Source organism: Dendrobates tinctorius, unplaced genomic scaffold, assembly GCF_039654945.1.
Source record: "Dendrobates tinctorius isolate UK_male_01 unplaced genomic scaffold, ASM3965494v1 ptg000187l, whole genome shotgun sequence".
NCBI classification, from domain to species: Eukaryota; Metazoa; Chordata; class Amphibia; order Anura; family Dendrobatidae; genus Dendrobates; species Dendrobates tinctorius.
This window is the reverse complement of record NW_027361854.1, coordinates 4,077,225-4,091,344: the sequence shown is the minus strand read 5'-3', so window position 1 is coordinate 4,091,344 and position 14,120 is coordinate 4,077,225. Positions and strand designations below refer to the sequence as shown.

Below are 14,120 nucleotides of genomic sequence, written 5' to 3'. Positions count from 1 at the left end.
TCCCTTCCGATCAGGCGGTCTCTGAAGCGGTGGACGTTGTCCTCATTGATTCAGGGAAAGTCCTTTCTTCCAGCTCTCTGGCTGGCGTTGACCACCGACCCCAGTCTCCTAGGTTGGAGAGCAATCTTCTGTCACCTCACGGCTCAGGGACGCTGGTCCATTCGGGAATTGCGCCTCCCGATCAATGTTCTCAAGATCAGGGAAATCAGACTAGCCCTTCAGCGATTCTTCCGGTCAGACAATACCACGGCTGTGGCATACGTCACTCGTCAGGAGGGAACACGAGGCAGAAGAGCGATACTTGACATAGCACACACTCTGCAAGGGGTCGATAAAAACCATTCAGTGATTTTTGCAGTTCATATTCCGGGTGTAAAGAATTGGGCGGCAGTTCTCCTCAGCCGCCAGGGCCTGATCTCAGGACACTGGTCCCTTTTCCCGGAAGCCTTTCAACAGGTTTGCCAACTCTGGTTAACGCCGCATATAGACCTTATGGCCTCTAGGCTAAACGCCAAAGCATTTGTAGCTTGGTTCCGTGACCCATTAGCCCTCGGGTCGGATCACCTGGTGTTTCCGTGGCATCAGTTTCGCTTCCCTTACTTTTTTTTTTTTCCCGCCGCTTCCACTAATCCCAAGGGTCATCCGGAAAATCAAGGTGGAGGGAATCCTTGTCGCACCAGACTGGCTACGCAAAGCGTGGTACGAGGATCTAGTGCAACTAGTCCCCTCCCCCGGAGGGTACCAGACCAGGCCAATCTTTCACCAGAACTCCAAGGTTCGGAGTTTAACGGCCTGGCCTTTGACTCCTGGATTTTAGCCCAGGCCGGTTTTCTCGCAATCGGTAGCTTCCACTGTGATTAATGCTCGAAAACCTACATCCATGCGCATTAACCGTCTCATCTGGAAGGCCCTTTTCTCTTGGTGCAAAACCCGCGGATGTTCAACTCTTGTATTTTCTATTCAGGTCTGGCACTGGCTTCTCTCCAAGCCAAATTTCAGCTCTATCCGTTCCATTCAATCGATGAATAGTTTCCAAATCACAGGTTAAGACCTTCATACAGGGAGTGTTGCATTTCGTCCCTCTCTACAAGATGCCACTGGGACCTTGACACCTTAACCTGGTCCTAGGAACCTTGCAAGAGGCTCCTTTCGAATCCCTGCAGGATACTTCGCTTCCTTTTCTTGGAAAGTTTCTTTCCTTGTGGCAGTGACATCCATTAGGTGGGTTTCAGAATTAGCGACTTTGTCTTGCAAACCTTTTCTGGTTTTTCACCAGGACAAGGTGGTGTTGAGGATGTCTCCGTCCTTCTTCCCTAAGTTCATTTCTTCCCTTCATCTGAATTAGGAACATAATTTTGCCCTCGTCCTGCCTAGCTCCGGCCCATCCTGCGGAGAAAGCTCGTTGGACTTGTTAGGGCTGTTAGGAGTCAGATTTCTGCCCTGACTATGCAGGAATCTAAACCCTCACATTCTGCAGTCTCCTGCTCTCTGTCCACTGCAGAGGAGATTGCAGAGGAGATTGCTTTGCAGCAACTCTCTCCGGAGGCTAAGTCCTTCATCCCATCCTCTGAGCATGCTCGTGGGACGATCTCCCATTGGAGTTCAGGAGTCAGGTGCTCAGGTCCTGCTCCTGATTCCATTGGTCCAGCTCAGGGTTCTGGAGACTTCCGGAAGGTCCCGTTCGCTATAAAAAGTGCGCATGGCTGTTCCGCCATGCACTAGTATAGTCAGACTTGCCGCAGTGTGTATGTTGATGGATGCATGATCTGGTGAATGACTCATTTGAAACCCCTTTCCTTGGATATTACGACTGTGTGTGGGATTGAGTTATCTAGCCAGTACCAGCGCCATTGCTCCAGGCACACTTGCTAGCGTCAGATATCGTGCCTGCTGTTCAGCGGTGTCACTCTGCGGCACTATCCACGCTGCGCTGCAGTAGCAGCCTACTTGGGCGTCCGCGGTTGCGACGCTCGACACACGAATAGCTACGGTAGGTCTAGACGGACGTAGTACCGCCATCTAGGGCTACTCCTGTGATCGCATTACCGCGTGTGTTACTCTGAGTACCTGTGACATTAACAGGCTCAGACTTATTGTGTTTATTTCTGTGTTGCAGCTCTGTGATTCAACAGAGATTGCTCTGTGCACTTGGATGACGTCAAACCCTGTGCACACTACCGCCATATTGCTCTGTCATCACCTAGCTGCGGTTTTTCCATCCACCGCACGGTGGACCCCGAGCGGCGAACACACTTTATTTATATTTTTATTTAGTGTGTTCCGCTGTTCCTAACATGGGCACTCAGGAAATACATTTCCAGGACAGCGTTTTTTTTGCACACTTGATTCCCTTTTTGTGTGCTTCCGGTGGGACACAGAAAGGGACCTACCTGCTTCTAATGCTGCTATAGCCAGATGGATCAGTTCAGTGATCCACGACGCTTACCGTGTCAGCGTTCAGCTTATCCCAGCGAGGATCAAGGCACGCTCCACTCGGTCAGTGGAGGTTTCGTGGGCCATTCAGCATCGGTACAGCAAGTGTGCATGGCTGCAACTTGGTCCAGCCTGCACACGATTATTAAGCATCTCAACATTCATTCGCAAGCTTCTGCAGATGTGGTCCTTGACAGACGTATTCTGCAATCGGCAGTATCACATCTGTAGGGCATATTTAACCTGGTGGTACATGAGGTTTCAGCTGTCTTGCTGTATCCCACCCAGAGACTGCTTTAGGATGTCCCATGGTCCTTTGTCCCCCAATGAGGCGAAGGAGAAACAGGGATTTTTGTGTACTCACCGTAAAATCCTTTTCTCCGAGCCACTCATTGGGGGACACATCACCCACCCTGTTAGTCTGTTGGCTTGTGGTTGTTCTTTTGTTTTGACTTGTTGCATTATTGTTTGCTATTTATGAGCTCCCACTGCTTTGACACCGAATTGGTTCAGGGTAGAGCCAGCAGAGGGTGTATACTGCGGAAGAGGAACTAATCTCTTTGTGTATTTGCTTAGTGTCCTCCTAGTGGCAACAGCATAACACCCATGGCCCTGTGTCCCCCAATAAGTGGCTCAGAGAAAAGGATTTTACGGTGAGTACACAAAAATCCCTGTTTGATCATGGGAAATCCCTTAAACCACTGGGCATGTGAACAGGTTTGTGAACAGATCCTTACTAGTTTTCCCTACAGTGGTCGTCCTGAAGTGGACTAATAATGTAGCTTGATACAGCACTGTAATATAGATTCTGGTTGGCTCTTTGACAGTTTGATCTGAATAACATTAGCATAATTGGCCTGATTCTCTCACATGATAGAATCGATGGCCGTGTGACCCCGGCCTTAATTGCACCTTGTTTCTGTTTGGCCCTGAGCTCTTTGAAGAGGGGAGAAAGTGATATGCAATCGTAGGAGTATAGACTTTTTTATGAATCTGTAAATTGTTAACACGAAGGGGCAGATCCCTAACAAAAGAGATTGATAGGAGTCTCAACCCCTGAACCCTACTGATTAATACATGTGACATATTGGGAATCTTTAAGAATATTCCGTGCTGTTTTTTATGCAATATAATATAGTTGTCTTGTTGAGTTTTAATTACGTTGTCCATGTTTAAAGCCACCGATCCGACCTGAAAGATTGGAAAAATAAATTTTATTATACTCACTGGGGGGGGGGGGGGAGGTTCGATCCGATGGGTGTCGCAGTTCTGGGTCCGGCGCCTCCCATTTTCTTGCGATGCCGCCTTCCCGCTTGCTTAATGGCTACCTGGCATCGCGCTCCCGTGCAGGCGTACTTCTCTGCCCTGTTGAGGGCAGAACAAATTCCTGTAGTGCGCAGGCGCTTGGGCCTCTGTTACCTTTCCCGGACCTGGACCTGCCACACCCCCCCCCCCCTCTTCGGACTGGACCGCCCCCTGGGTACACAGTACTAAATGTCATTTATTATGTTACCACATTAACGGCCGCCTGTTAGGGAATTTTTATTTATCTCAGACAAATCTCTTTTAAGTAGCTGATATGTAATTGAGCAGAAAAAAAACATTATTATATGAATTTTTCCTTGCTTTTCTTCTTAGGTTCCTTGTGAATTTGCCAGAACTCAGAAACAACATGAAGGTCTCTTATAAAATAGATGAGTATGTAACTTTCAAAACCACAGACATCCGTATTTTGCTGCTTTTGTTCCCCTACATGTATTAATAAAGGGCCTAATAACTGTTGTTATTTTAATATACTTCAATTGAAGAGCATTTGTATGTAGAATGGTTTAGAAACTTTATAATTATTACTGTTTCTTGTATGGGCCCGATTCATCAAAGCTTTCACTCCAGAATTCTGATATATACGCTTTGAAAAGTCGCAAAATTTAGGCTCAACCCAGCTATGCGGTTGATTTTTGCAACTTTCAATGGTTTCTCACAGCTTCAACAAGATGGGCGATGATAAGGCAAGAGGCCATAGCGCAACTAATTCATGATGAGCTGTGGTGTTCCCTCTGCCAGTAATCTTACTCCAGTCAGGTACTGGAGTAAGATTTATGGCATTGCACACAGAGGCGCACACCACTCGTCAAACGTCCACATTCATGAAGAGGCGTGCACGCCTTATTTCAGCACGCCGTGAACTACGCCGGTATTGAAGAATCGAGCCCTTTTTGTTTATCAAAATTGACAACAAGATATCACCTACTGAATGACAGATAAAGTAGTAAAGGGGGAAGCGAATTACTGATATCACCAGTGGGCTGCAGCAATAGAAGATGTGGTAGAAGCTGCCGGAAAGTGACTGCAGGGCCGTCCTTCTGATGACACCACATTTGAGAAGTTCCTTAAAGCATCACAGGAACTAAAGTGAAAAAAACAAAACAGATATACAGATTAGCTGGAGAGGAAAAGCACTAAGGAATTTTCAAATAATGTAAGTTACAAAAGTGGTTGGAGCTTAAAATGTATAAATATCTATCAGGCAATCAAATTCTCAGGGGACTTAAAATGGAACAGTACCTTTGAACAAACTTTGTGTAAATCAATAGCTCAGGTGAATTTAAAGGGAATCTGTCACCCCTTTTTTGAGATATCATATAATGATATCATTCAATTGTGTCACATAAGGATTCTCTTAGTACTTTTGCTTCCCCCTGACCCCGCACCTTTCATGCATAAATACCTTTTTTACATCGGTTCAGATGTATGTAAACTGCCATGGTCCGGTCCGATGGGAGGGGCTTATTCAACTGCTCCCCCCTCCCTGTCTTGCTTTACACAAGAAGAAATACGTAGAGCAAGACAGGGAGGGGGGGGGAATCAGGTGAATAAGCCCCGCCCAGCGGACCGGACAGCGGCAGTTTGCATACATCTGAACCGATATAAACAAGGTATTTATGCATGAAAGGTGCGGGGTCAGGGGGAAGCAAAAGTACTAAGAGAATCCTTATGTGACACACAATTGAATGATATCATTATATGATATCTCAAAAAAGGGGGGACAGATTCCCTTTAAGAATCTTTATAATATATCTTATCAGATAAATCGGCTTCTTTCTCCACTTATCAGACACTTCTCCCCCTTTTGTACATGCCATTCACTCTGAAAAACACAGCTCAGAAAGGGTGGACTCGTAGGTCAGTATGTGTCATGCGACACAGCTCATTATACTTTATAGAGAGGGTGGAGGAGAGAGGAGCAAGGGGAAGAAACCAGCAGAGGTTTATTTCAGCCACTAATGCAAGTGGGGCCACAAATATAATTTCCTTGACCCTAATATTATATATTCCAGCTGCCGTCTTCTGCTCTTCCCAGTGCCTCTCTGGTTCCGATCCGCCATCTTGTGACCACAACTTCTGACTGACCAGACGTCAGAGGTAACAGTCACAAGCTCTCAGTTAAGGTTAACCCAACAAGCATTTAGATTTCGCGCGTCCAGCAATGGCTTTTATTGTAATGTAATTGAATGAAGCCATCTCAGTACAACAAAGTTCAATTTATTGTGCCAAACTTTTCTAATTTCCATCATTGCCTACTGTATGTAGAGTACAGCAGCCGATGGAAAGGTCATCTGGCATGCTCTGATTGGCATAGGAGGCACCTGGCCGGGCACCAAACCACGACGAAACCACACTTGTACACACAAAACGTTTGGCTTGATGGTGGATGCAGTGTGGGATTACCATTTTTCACAATCCCTAGATTTTGGCACTGTGGCATAGCGCCTACTGTGTGTGTTGAGGAACACTCGCTTGGCAGCGGATTAACGTAGTCAGGCACGGTTTTTCACAGAAAATAGTCCATACGGTTTATTTAAACGTCATAAACCGCAAGGTTGCACATCACCAGCTTACACATAGTCCATTACTTCATCACGTATGGCTTTACAAATAATTCACTAGTCACGCCTGACTCTCTCCAGTCACCGGGTGACCGTGCAGTTCAGTAACTGACCTTTGTCAGTTCACATAGTTCTTTCCCCATACCTGGGGTTACCTCTCAGGAGCTTCTGCTTCACAGGCTGACTCCTCATCAGTCCAAGGTCCTCAACAGGATGGCGTCTTTCTCAGCGTAGGGCCTTCCCAGGCTCTGCACACACATGTGGCCTGTCCAGGTGCTATTCAGGACGTTCATCCAACACCGAGGCCACCAGGTCCAAGGTCTCACTGCGTGCTCTTCAGGAAGTTCATCCCCACTCGGGACCTTCCAACACAGACCTTCCAGGACCTAGCACTCTGAACCATTCAGGTCCATACACTCTGCCCATGTGACCAGACCTCAGTCACATTATATGGTTGTAACCACTCCCATGGATGGGCAGTGCATGTGTGGTTAGTCAATTCCCGCCCAGCTCTCTGACTAACCCTATAACCCCCCCCTTATAAGTAAACACAACAAAATCTTGTGGAATACAATAATGCCGGTCCCTATTTCACCATAATAATTATGCCTCCAAGCGCATCCTGAAGCGCACACATAACGCCCCCTAGCTGTAACATGGGTCACTGCGTCACAGCACCTATGTGGCCCCTCCATGCTACGTCACTGTGAGACAAACTAAGTGCTGTAGATTTTTTTTTTTTTATGGTGATCTGCAATGAATAGTGAGTTAATAGAAAAGGGTCGTGGCTTAAAGGGGTTGTCCGCGCTTTGTGATTGCAGACTTGTGAATCCTCACAGCACACATGCTGCACACTGTTGGGATTTGCTGGTGCTGAGAGCAAATCATGTGAATTGAGCGAGATCGGCCTTGTCTAGTCGGAATGTGGTCAGAAGATGCAAATCACATACTTAAAGTTAAACAACCACCAGCATCGGAGAATCTTGACAGTGCGCTCTGTGAGGATTCACAAGTCTGCTTTCACTCTTTAGCACATAGTATGGGAAGCCCATTTAAGATGTGCCAAAGTAAGGCCATAAAGTTTGTATAAAGTCATGCAGAGATGGCTAAAGATGCGCCAAATGTATCCTCTAGTATGAGCCACTGTGAATAATAATTTTGCACAACTAGTCTAAATTGTAACAAAAATTAATTTTCCCCATCGTCATATAAAAGTTAAAGGAAACCTGTCCGTAGGGTTTCACTTGTGGAAGTGGTGGCAGAGCTGTAGAGGCGTTTGTTCCCCAGTAAAAATGCTACTTTTTTTTTGTTTTCGCTCACTGAGCCAGTCCTGAGAACTGCAATGTGAGAATTATATGCAAATCAGGATGGAAGTGCACTAGGAGCGGCTTAGTTCACTTGGACTGCTCCTTCTACAGTAGGTGCACAGACGCACCCCTAATGCTCTTACAGCCTGATTGGCATGTGAAGTCTGTGCTAAATTTCTTGATCATCGGATCTCTGCAAAAAGGGCACCATTATCATTAGAGATATGTGACTGTACGGCCATAGGTAAAAATGTGCTGACGGGCTCACTTTAAAATTAATGTTCGGTAACTTGTCATGGTGCCTATCGCTTACCAACGCATTTGTTTCTTGGGTTTTTTAATCTTTTATTTTTTTATTTTAACAGAAATCGACCAGCCATGAAAGGGTAAGACCACCCATACCATCAGTGTTATAACACTGAAGGACATCATTACACGTTCTTATTAGTAAGCTGAGCGCTATAGTCCGACATCAATGAAAAGCGCTTTTCTGCTTTTTCTTTTCTATAGATATCGCAGGTTTAATCTGCTCGGTTCACAAGACAAAACCTTGGAATACACGCAGGGAGACGGGCTGGCAGTAGAGTATAAGCATTTGGTACGTTCTGTATATTCGTGTACTGTTGGCATTTGTCCTTTACCAGATCCGTCCCTACATGGCGCTTTCTAAGGCTTTGTTCACACTTCAGTATTTTTGATCAGTATTTGTATGCCCAAACCAGGAGTTTCTTCAAAACACTGAGAGCGCGTCAGTCTTATTACAGTTTTTTTAGGTAAACTCCTGCTTTTGGTATTCGAGTACTGACAAATACTGATGTATGAATAAGCCCGAATTGTGTGTTACTAAATACCTGTCCTAACAATGGGATTATACGGTTTATACAAAATATAGTTACTTAACATTTATTTTAACCCCTTGACAACCAGAATCTTTGGAATTGATTTGAAAAAAAGAGTGTTTTGTTTTTAACCCCTTCGCACCCGAGCCTGTTTTTGCCTTCGTGACCGGGCCAATTTTTTCAATTCTGACCACTGTCAATTTATGAGGTCATAACTCTAGAACGCTTCAGCGGATCCTGCTGATTCTTACATTGTTTTCTCGTGACATATTGTACTTCATGATGGTGGTAAAATTTCTTAGATATGAATTGCGCATATTTGTTAAAAAAAATCGAAATTTGGCGAAAATTTTGCAATTTTCAAACTTTTAATTTTTATGCCCTTAAATCAGAGAGTGATATCGCACAAAATAGTTAATAAATAACATTTCCCACATGTCTACTTTACATCTGCACAATTTTGGAAACATAATTTTTTTTTTTTAGGAAGTTATAAGGGTTAAAAGTTGACCAGCGATTTCTCATTTTTACAACAAAATTTACAACACCATTTTTTTTAGGGACCACCTCACATTTGAAGTGAGTTTGGGGGGTGTACATGACAGAAAATACCCAAAAGTGGCACCATTCTAAAAACTGCACCTCTCAATGTACTCAAAACCACATTCAAGAAGTTTATTAACCCTTCAGGTGCTTCACATGAATGAATGGAATGTGGAAGGAAAAAATAAACATTTAACTTTTTTTCACAAACATTTTACTTCAGAACAATTTTTTTTTATTTTCACAAGTGTAAAAAGAGAAAATGAACTACAAAATTTTTTGTGTAATTTCTCCCAAATACGCCGATACCCCGTATGTGGGGCTAAACCACTGTTTGTGCACACGGCAGAGCTCAGAACGGAAGGAGCGCTGTTTTACTTTTTCAATGCAGAATTGGCTGGAATTGAGATCGGATGCCATGACGCATTTGGAGACCTCCTGATGTACCTAAACAGTGGAAACCCCCCACAAGTGACCCCATTTTGGAAACTAGACCCCTTAAAGAACTTATCTAGATGTGTCGTGAACACTTTGAACTCCCAAGTGCTTCACAGAAGTTTATAATGTAGAGCCATGAAAATAAAAAATCATTTTTTTTCCACAAAATGATCTTTTAGCCCCCAATTTTTTATTTTCACAAGGGTAACAGGAGAAATTGGACCCCAAAAGTTGTCCAATTTGTCCTGAGTACACTGGTACCCCATATGTGGAAGAAAACTTACTGTTTGGGCACACGGTGGGGCTCGGAAGGGAAGTAGTGACGTTCTGGAATGCAGACTTTGATGGAATGGTCTGCGGGTGTCATGTCGCATTTGCAGAGCCCCTGATGTACCTAAACAGTGGAAACCCCCCACAAGTGATCCCATTTTGGAAACTAGACCCCCCAAGGAACTTATCTAGATGTGAGGTGAGCACTTCGAACCCCCGAGTGTTTCACTAAAGTTTATAATGTAATGTGAAAATAAAAAAATCATTTTTTTCCCACAAAAATGATCTTTTAGCCCCCAATTTTTATTTTCACAAGGGTAACAGGAGAAATTGGACCCATATGTGGGAGAAAACTACTGTTTGGGCACACGGTGGGGCTCGGAAGGGAAGTAGTGACGTTCTGAAATGTAGACTTTGATGGAATGGTCTGCGGGCGTCATGTTGCGTTTACAGAGCCCCTGATGTACCTAAACAGTGGAAACCCCCAATTCTAATTCCAACCCTAACCCCAACACACCCCTAACCCTAATCCCAACCCTAACCATAACCCTAACCACAAACCTAACACCAACACACCCATAACCCTAGCCCTAACCCTAGCCCTAGCCTGCGTACCTGGTTTTTTTTTCTTTACTTTTTTTTTTCTTTTTGTGACAAGATCGCTGCCCTGCGATCTGACTCATTGTAACGCCACTTCTCCTCTGATCTCACATTGACAGATGATCAGAGGAGAAGCAGCGTTACTATGTGACAAGATCGCTGCCTGACACAGCTGTGCCAGGCAGCGATCAGCTGTGGCAGGCAGCGATCTAGTGACACAGTAACGCTGCTTCACCTCTGATCATCTGTCAGTGTGAGATCAGAGGAGAAGTTGCGTTACAATGAGTGAGATCGCCGGGAAACAAGCAGCTTTCCCAGCGAGCGCTCTCATTGGCTGCTGTGACGCTGACGTCATCAGGACCTGAACCAATCAGGTCTCGATGACGTCAGGGGTCCCAGCATGCATTGTGCACCGGGATCCCCACGTTATAAGGTTTGTGGGGGTCCCGGGGGGCACAAAACCGCCGACAGTAGATAAACGTCGGCACTGCACAAAGCCCAGCAAGCGCCAACGTTTATCTACTGTGGGCGGTCGGGAAGCGGTTAATTTACTTTTTTTTATTCTTTCAAATTTGCCTATGTACACTGATATAAAATATTTGAATACATTGCCTTCTTTATTATTTTGATTATGTGTAGTAGTTCTAAATTACAAGGCTGCAACACATTTTGTTGGAGTACACAATGTTTTTTTTTTTTTTTAATTATTTAAAAAATATATATATTATTGTAAATGTATGCGAATGTGTGTGTTTTACTCATATAAATTAATACACACATATATATATATATATACACAGTACAGACCAAAAGTTTAGACACCCCTTCTCACTCAAAGAGATTTCTTTATTTTCATGACTATAAACATTGTAGATTCACTCTGAAGGCATCAAAACTATGAATTAACACAATTAACCCCGTTCATACTCACCCCGTCCAGGCGCTTGTCTCTGCAGCGCAGCCCCGGCTTGTTCCATGTTCTCGACGCTGCTGTGCTTTTCCTGCTTCAGCGGTCACGTGGTACCGCTCATTAAACTCATGAATATGTGCATATTCATGAGTTTAATGAGCGGTACCACGTGACCGCTGAAGCAGGAAGAGAACAGCAGCGCCGAGAACATGGAGCAAGCAGGGGGACTGCAGAGGATGAGTATGATCTCTGACACCCCCGGTCCCCCTCCACCGCCGACCCCCCCCGGTATATGACTCGTGTATAAGCCGAGAGGGGGGGGACTTTCAGCCCAAAAAAATGGGCTGAAAATCTCGGCTTATACACGAGTATATACGGTATTTATTTTCTGTACTTAATTTTTCAGAGTGCAGCCAGACCCAGCATTTTTGGTTTTGTAAACTAGGGTGTCTTTCATGGGGTGCATTTAAATAGTGATGCCCAGCCCGCCTGATGAAATAGTATAGGCGTCACTATTAGGCTGTAAACCAGATACTGTGCATTACCTGTATGTGACTAGTGCCTTATACAAGCCTCTTTTGTGCAATCATATACTAAGCAGTCACCCCCTCCATGGATTGGTAGGCTGTGAGTGGTTGTCTCATCAGTATTTTGCACCTGTGTTGCCGCCATCTTTACTACATGGGTTTGCTGCATCCTGTTCAGAGTCTTAGGCAGGTAAACACTGCTGCCCCTTTTTTGCTGTATTAATTCTTCAATTTTTGGAGGATTTTTAGTCCTCTTTTTGTGGCTTTGCTATTAAGTTTAGTATTAGGACTCGCAAGTGTGAGGACCCTTGACAAGGGTTGCGAGCTTACATATCTTGGACAAAAATATCAACCAACATGTCATATATTTATATTTACATATATGTGTGTGTATATACAATGAATTTCATTGTTTAGGCATATGGTGTTATACATCACACATATAATGCCATTTTAAACATAAATATTTTACTGTTTGAATCTGTATAGGAATCATAGTAAACTACAGTTTGCTATAAAGTAAAAAAAAAGTAGTATAGCACACACACTGGCCTAATCAATGGTAAAAAGTCACTTTTTTTACCCCAGTTGTGTATAAGGGCCCTACAGATATATAAGAATAGTAAAAAAGGTCAGCAGTTTAACAGACTTTTTCTTTAGACACTGAAAGAACAACGATCAGTAGGAGGAAAAGGAAGTAAAGGTGCACATGAAGATGTGAGTATTAATTTTACTATGGTATTGACTGCAAATATTTTTTGCCTTTTGCTCAATTTTTCTTTGTTAGGACTAGAGATGGGCAAACCCGAACAGTAAAGTTTGGCGTCTGTACTAAACACCTTCTGTTCGGGCACGGACACCAAACACTGACTTCACCAGGAAGTCCATGTTATTGTCCAGGTGCGGCCTCCCGAACACTGGGTGTTTGTCACGCTGTCATGTGTGATATTGCCCTCCCCAACCTTAAAAATAGCAGCACGCATCTGCCCAGAAAAGACACATGTATTAGATGCGCCAATTCAGGCACTTTGCCAGGCTCTTTCCACTTCCCTGTAGCCGGTGGCAAGTGCGGTTCATATTTGTGGGGTTCGAGTCACCTTTGTATTGTCCGATGACATCAAGCCCACCGTTTAGTAATGGAGAGGCGTCTATAAGACACCTATCCATTACTAATCCAAGATTTTTCTCATAACGTCAAAAAAAGTTGTCAGATTTCCATCAGGGTTTATTCGATGTCAGTTTATCATTAGAGTTTCATCAGTTTTTCTTGTATGCAAAAAAGCAGCAAAACTGATGCAGATTTCTCTACTCCGATCATTGTAAAACGGACAGCACATGGTTGGCATCAGAGTGCTGTTTGATTTTTCTTTTTTTTTTTACGAACCTATACACTTGCATTGGCAAGTTTGATCCAAAATTGGATATGTCTCTCTGTTTTCATGCAAAACTACACGGAAATGTGAACAGCCCAATAGACTTTATAGGTGCAGGTTCAAGGAAGAACTTGTAAGTAAAAAACTGATATCTATATGACCCTTATCCTTTCTTTCTTTTTTTTCTTTAGGGCTCGCTGAGTGTTATTGAGGAGCTTCATGTCATTACCTTAAAGACTCAGTTCAGCTATGATGGAGAGAGTTTGACTATTGAGGTATGTTTTGGGCCAATCTGTTGATTTAATTATGAATTAACTCAATCAATTTGAGGAAAAGTGAGATAGAAAATGACAGTGTCAATCTCTACCAGTATCGAGACGTGTTTTGATTAGTTTGTTAAATGTGAGTGTAGCCTTGTTTTGATGCACTTTCGTCCTTAGCAGTTTATGTAGTGGTGAGGTTGCTCCGTGCAGCAGATCTGTAGAGTAATCATCAGAATACAGTGATCTTCACTCATTTAATTCATGTCATACTTAGAAGTCTTACTTCAGAATATGATTGTTGCATTGTTTCTCCCCTATTTCACACAAATGTCACTTTTACTGTCTCTGGCATGTCACTTATAGGCGACCACTTTGCCCTTTGTTGTGATCTCCAACCTCACTCAATTTGTACGAGCATGGGCATCGGTGTTGTGGTTCAACTTACTCAGCCCTAACCCCGAGGTAAGTGTTTGTATCTTAGTATAGTACACCACCACCTAAATTGTTCTCCAGCACTCAAACATTGAGTTCCATAATGGAGAATTTCTGCAGCTTGAAGAGTACATGTGGACTATTTATTAGGAGGAAATGAACTTACAGGTTTCATCTGTCCCATAGCATCCCCTATCCGTATGCTTTATAATGGGGTGTATGGATGACATATAGATCCTCCTCCCCTCATTGAAGGAGTTGACCAGGCATGGATCTAAGGATTCTCTGGCGAGTGGGC

The 14,120-nt window shown here is 43.8% G+C and overlaps 1 protein-coding gene across 1 annotated transcript in view; it reads left to right on the top strand.

The window, feature by feature from the left end:
- The window catches only part of STAT2 (signal transducer and activator of transcription 2), a 129,030-nt gene that overhangs the window by 69,888 nt on the left and 45,022 nt on the right, over positions 1-14,120 (top strand). Inside the window, exons 11-16 of the mRNA XM_073552239.1 lie at positions 4,072-4,131; positions 7,993-8,013; positions 8,138-8,225; positions 12,415-12,471; positions 13,319-13,402; positions 13,754-13,852. Of these exons, the coding sequence (XP_073408340.1) occupies positions 4,072-4,131; positions 7,993-8,013; positions 8,138-8,225; positions 12,415-12,471; positions 13,319-13,402; positions 13,754-13,852 (409 nt within the window). The remainder of the gene's footprint in view (positions 1-4,071; positions 4,132-7,992; positions 8,014-8,137; positions 8,226-12,414; positions 12,472-13,318; positions 13,403-13,753; positions 13,853-14,120) is intronic.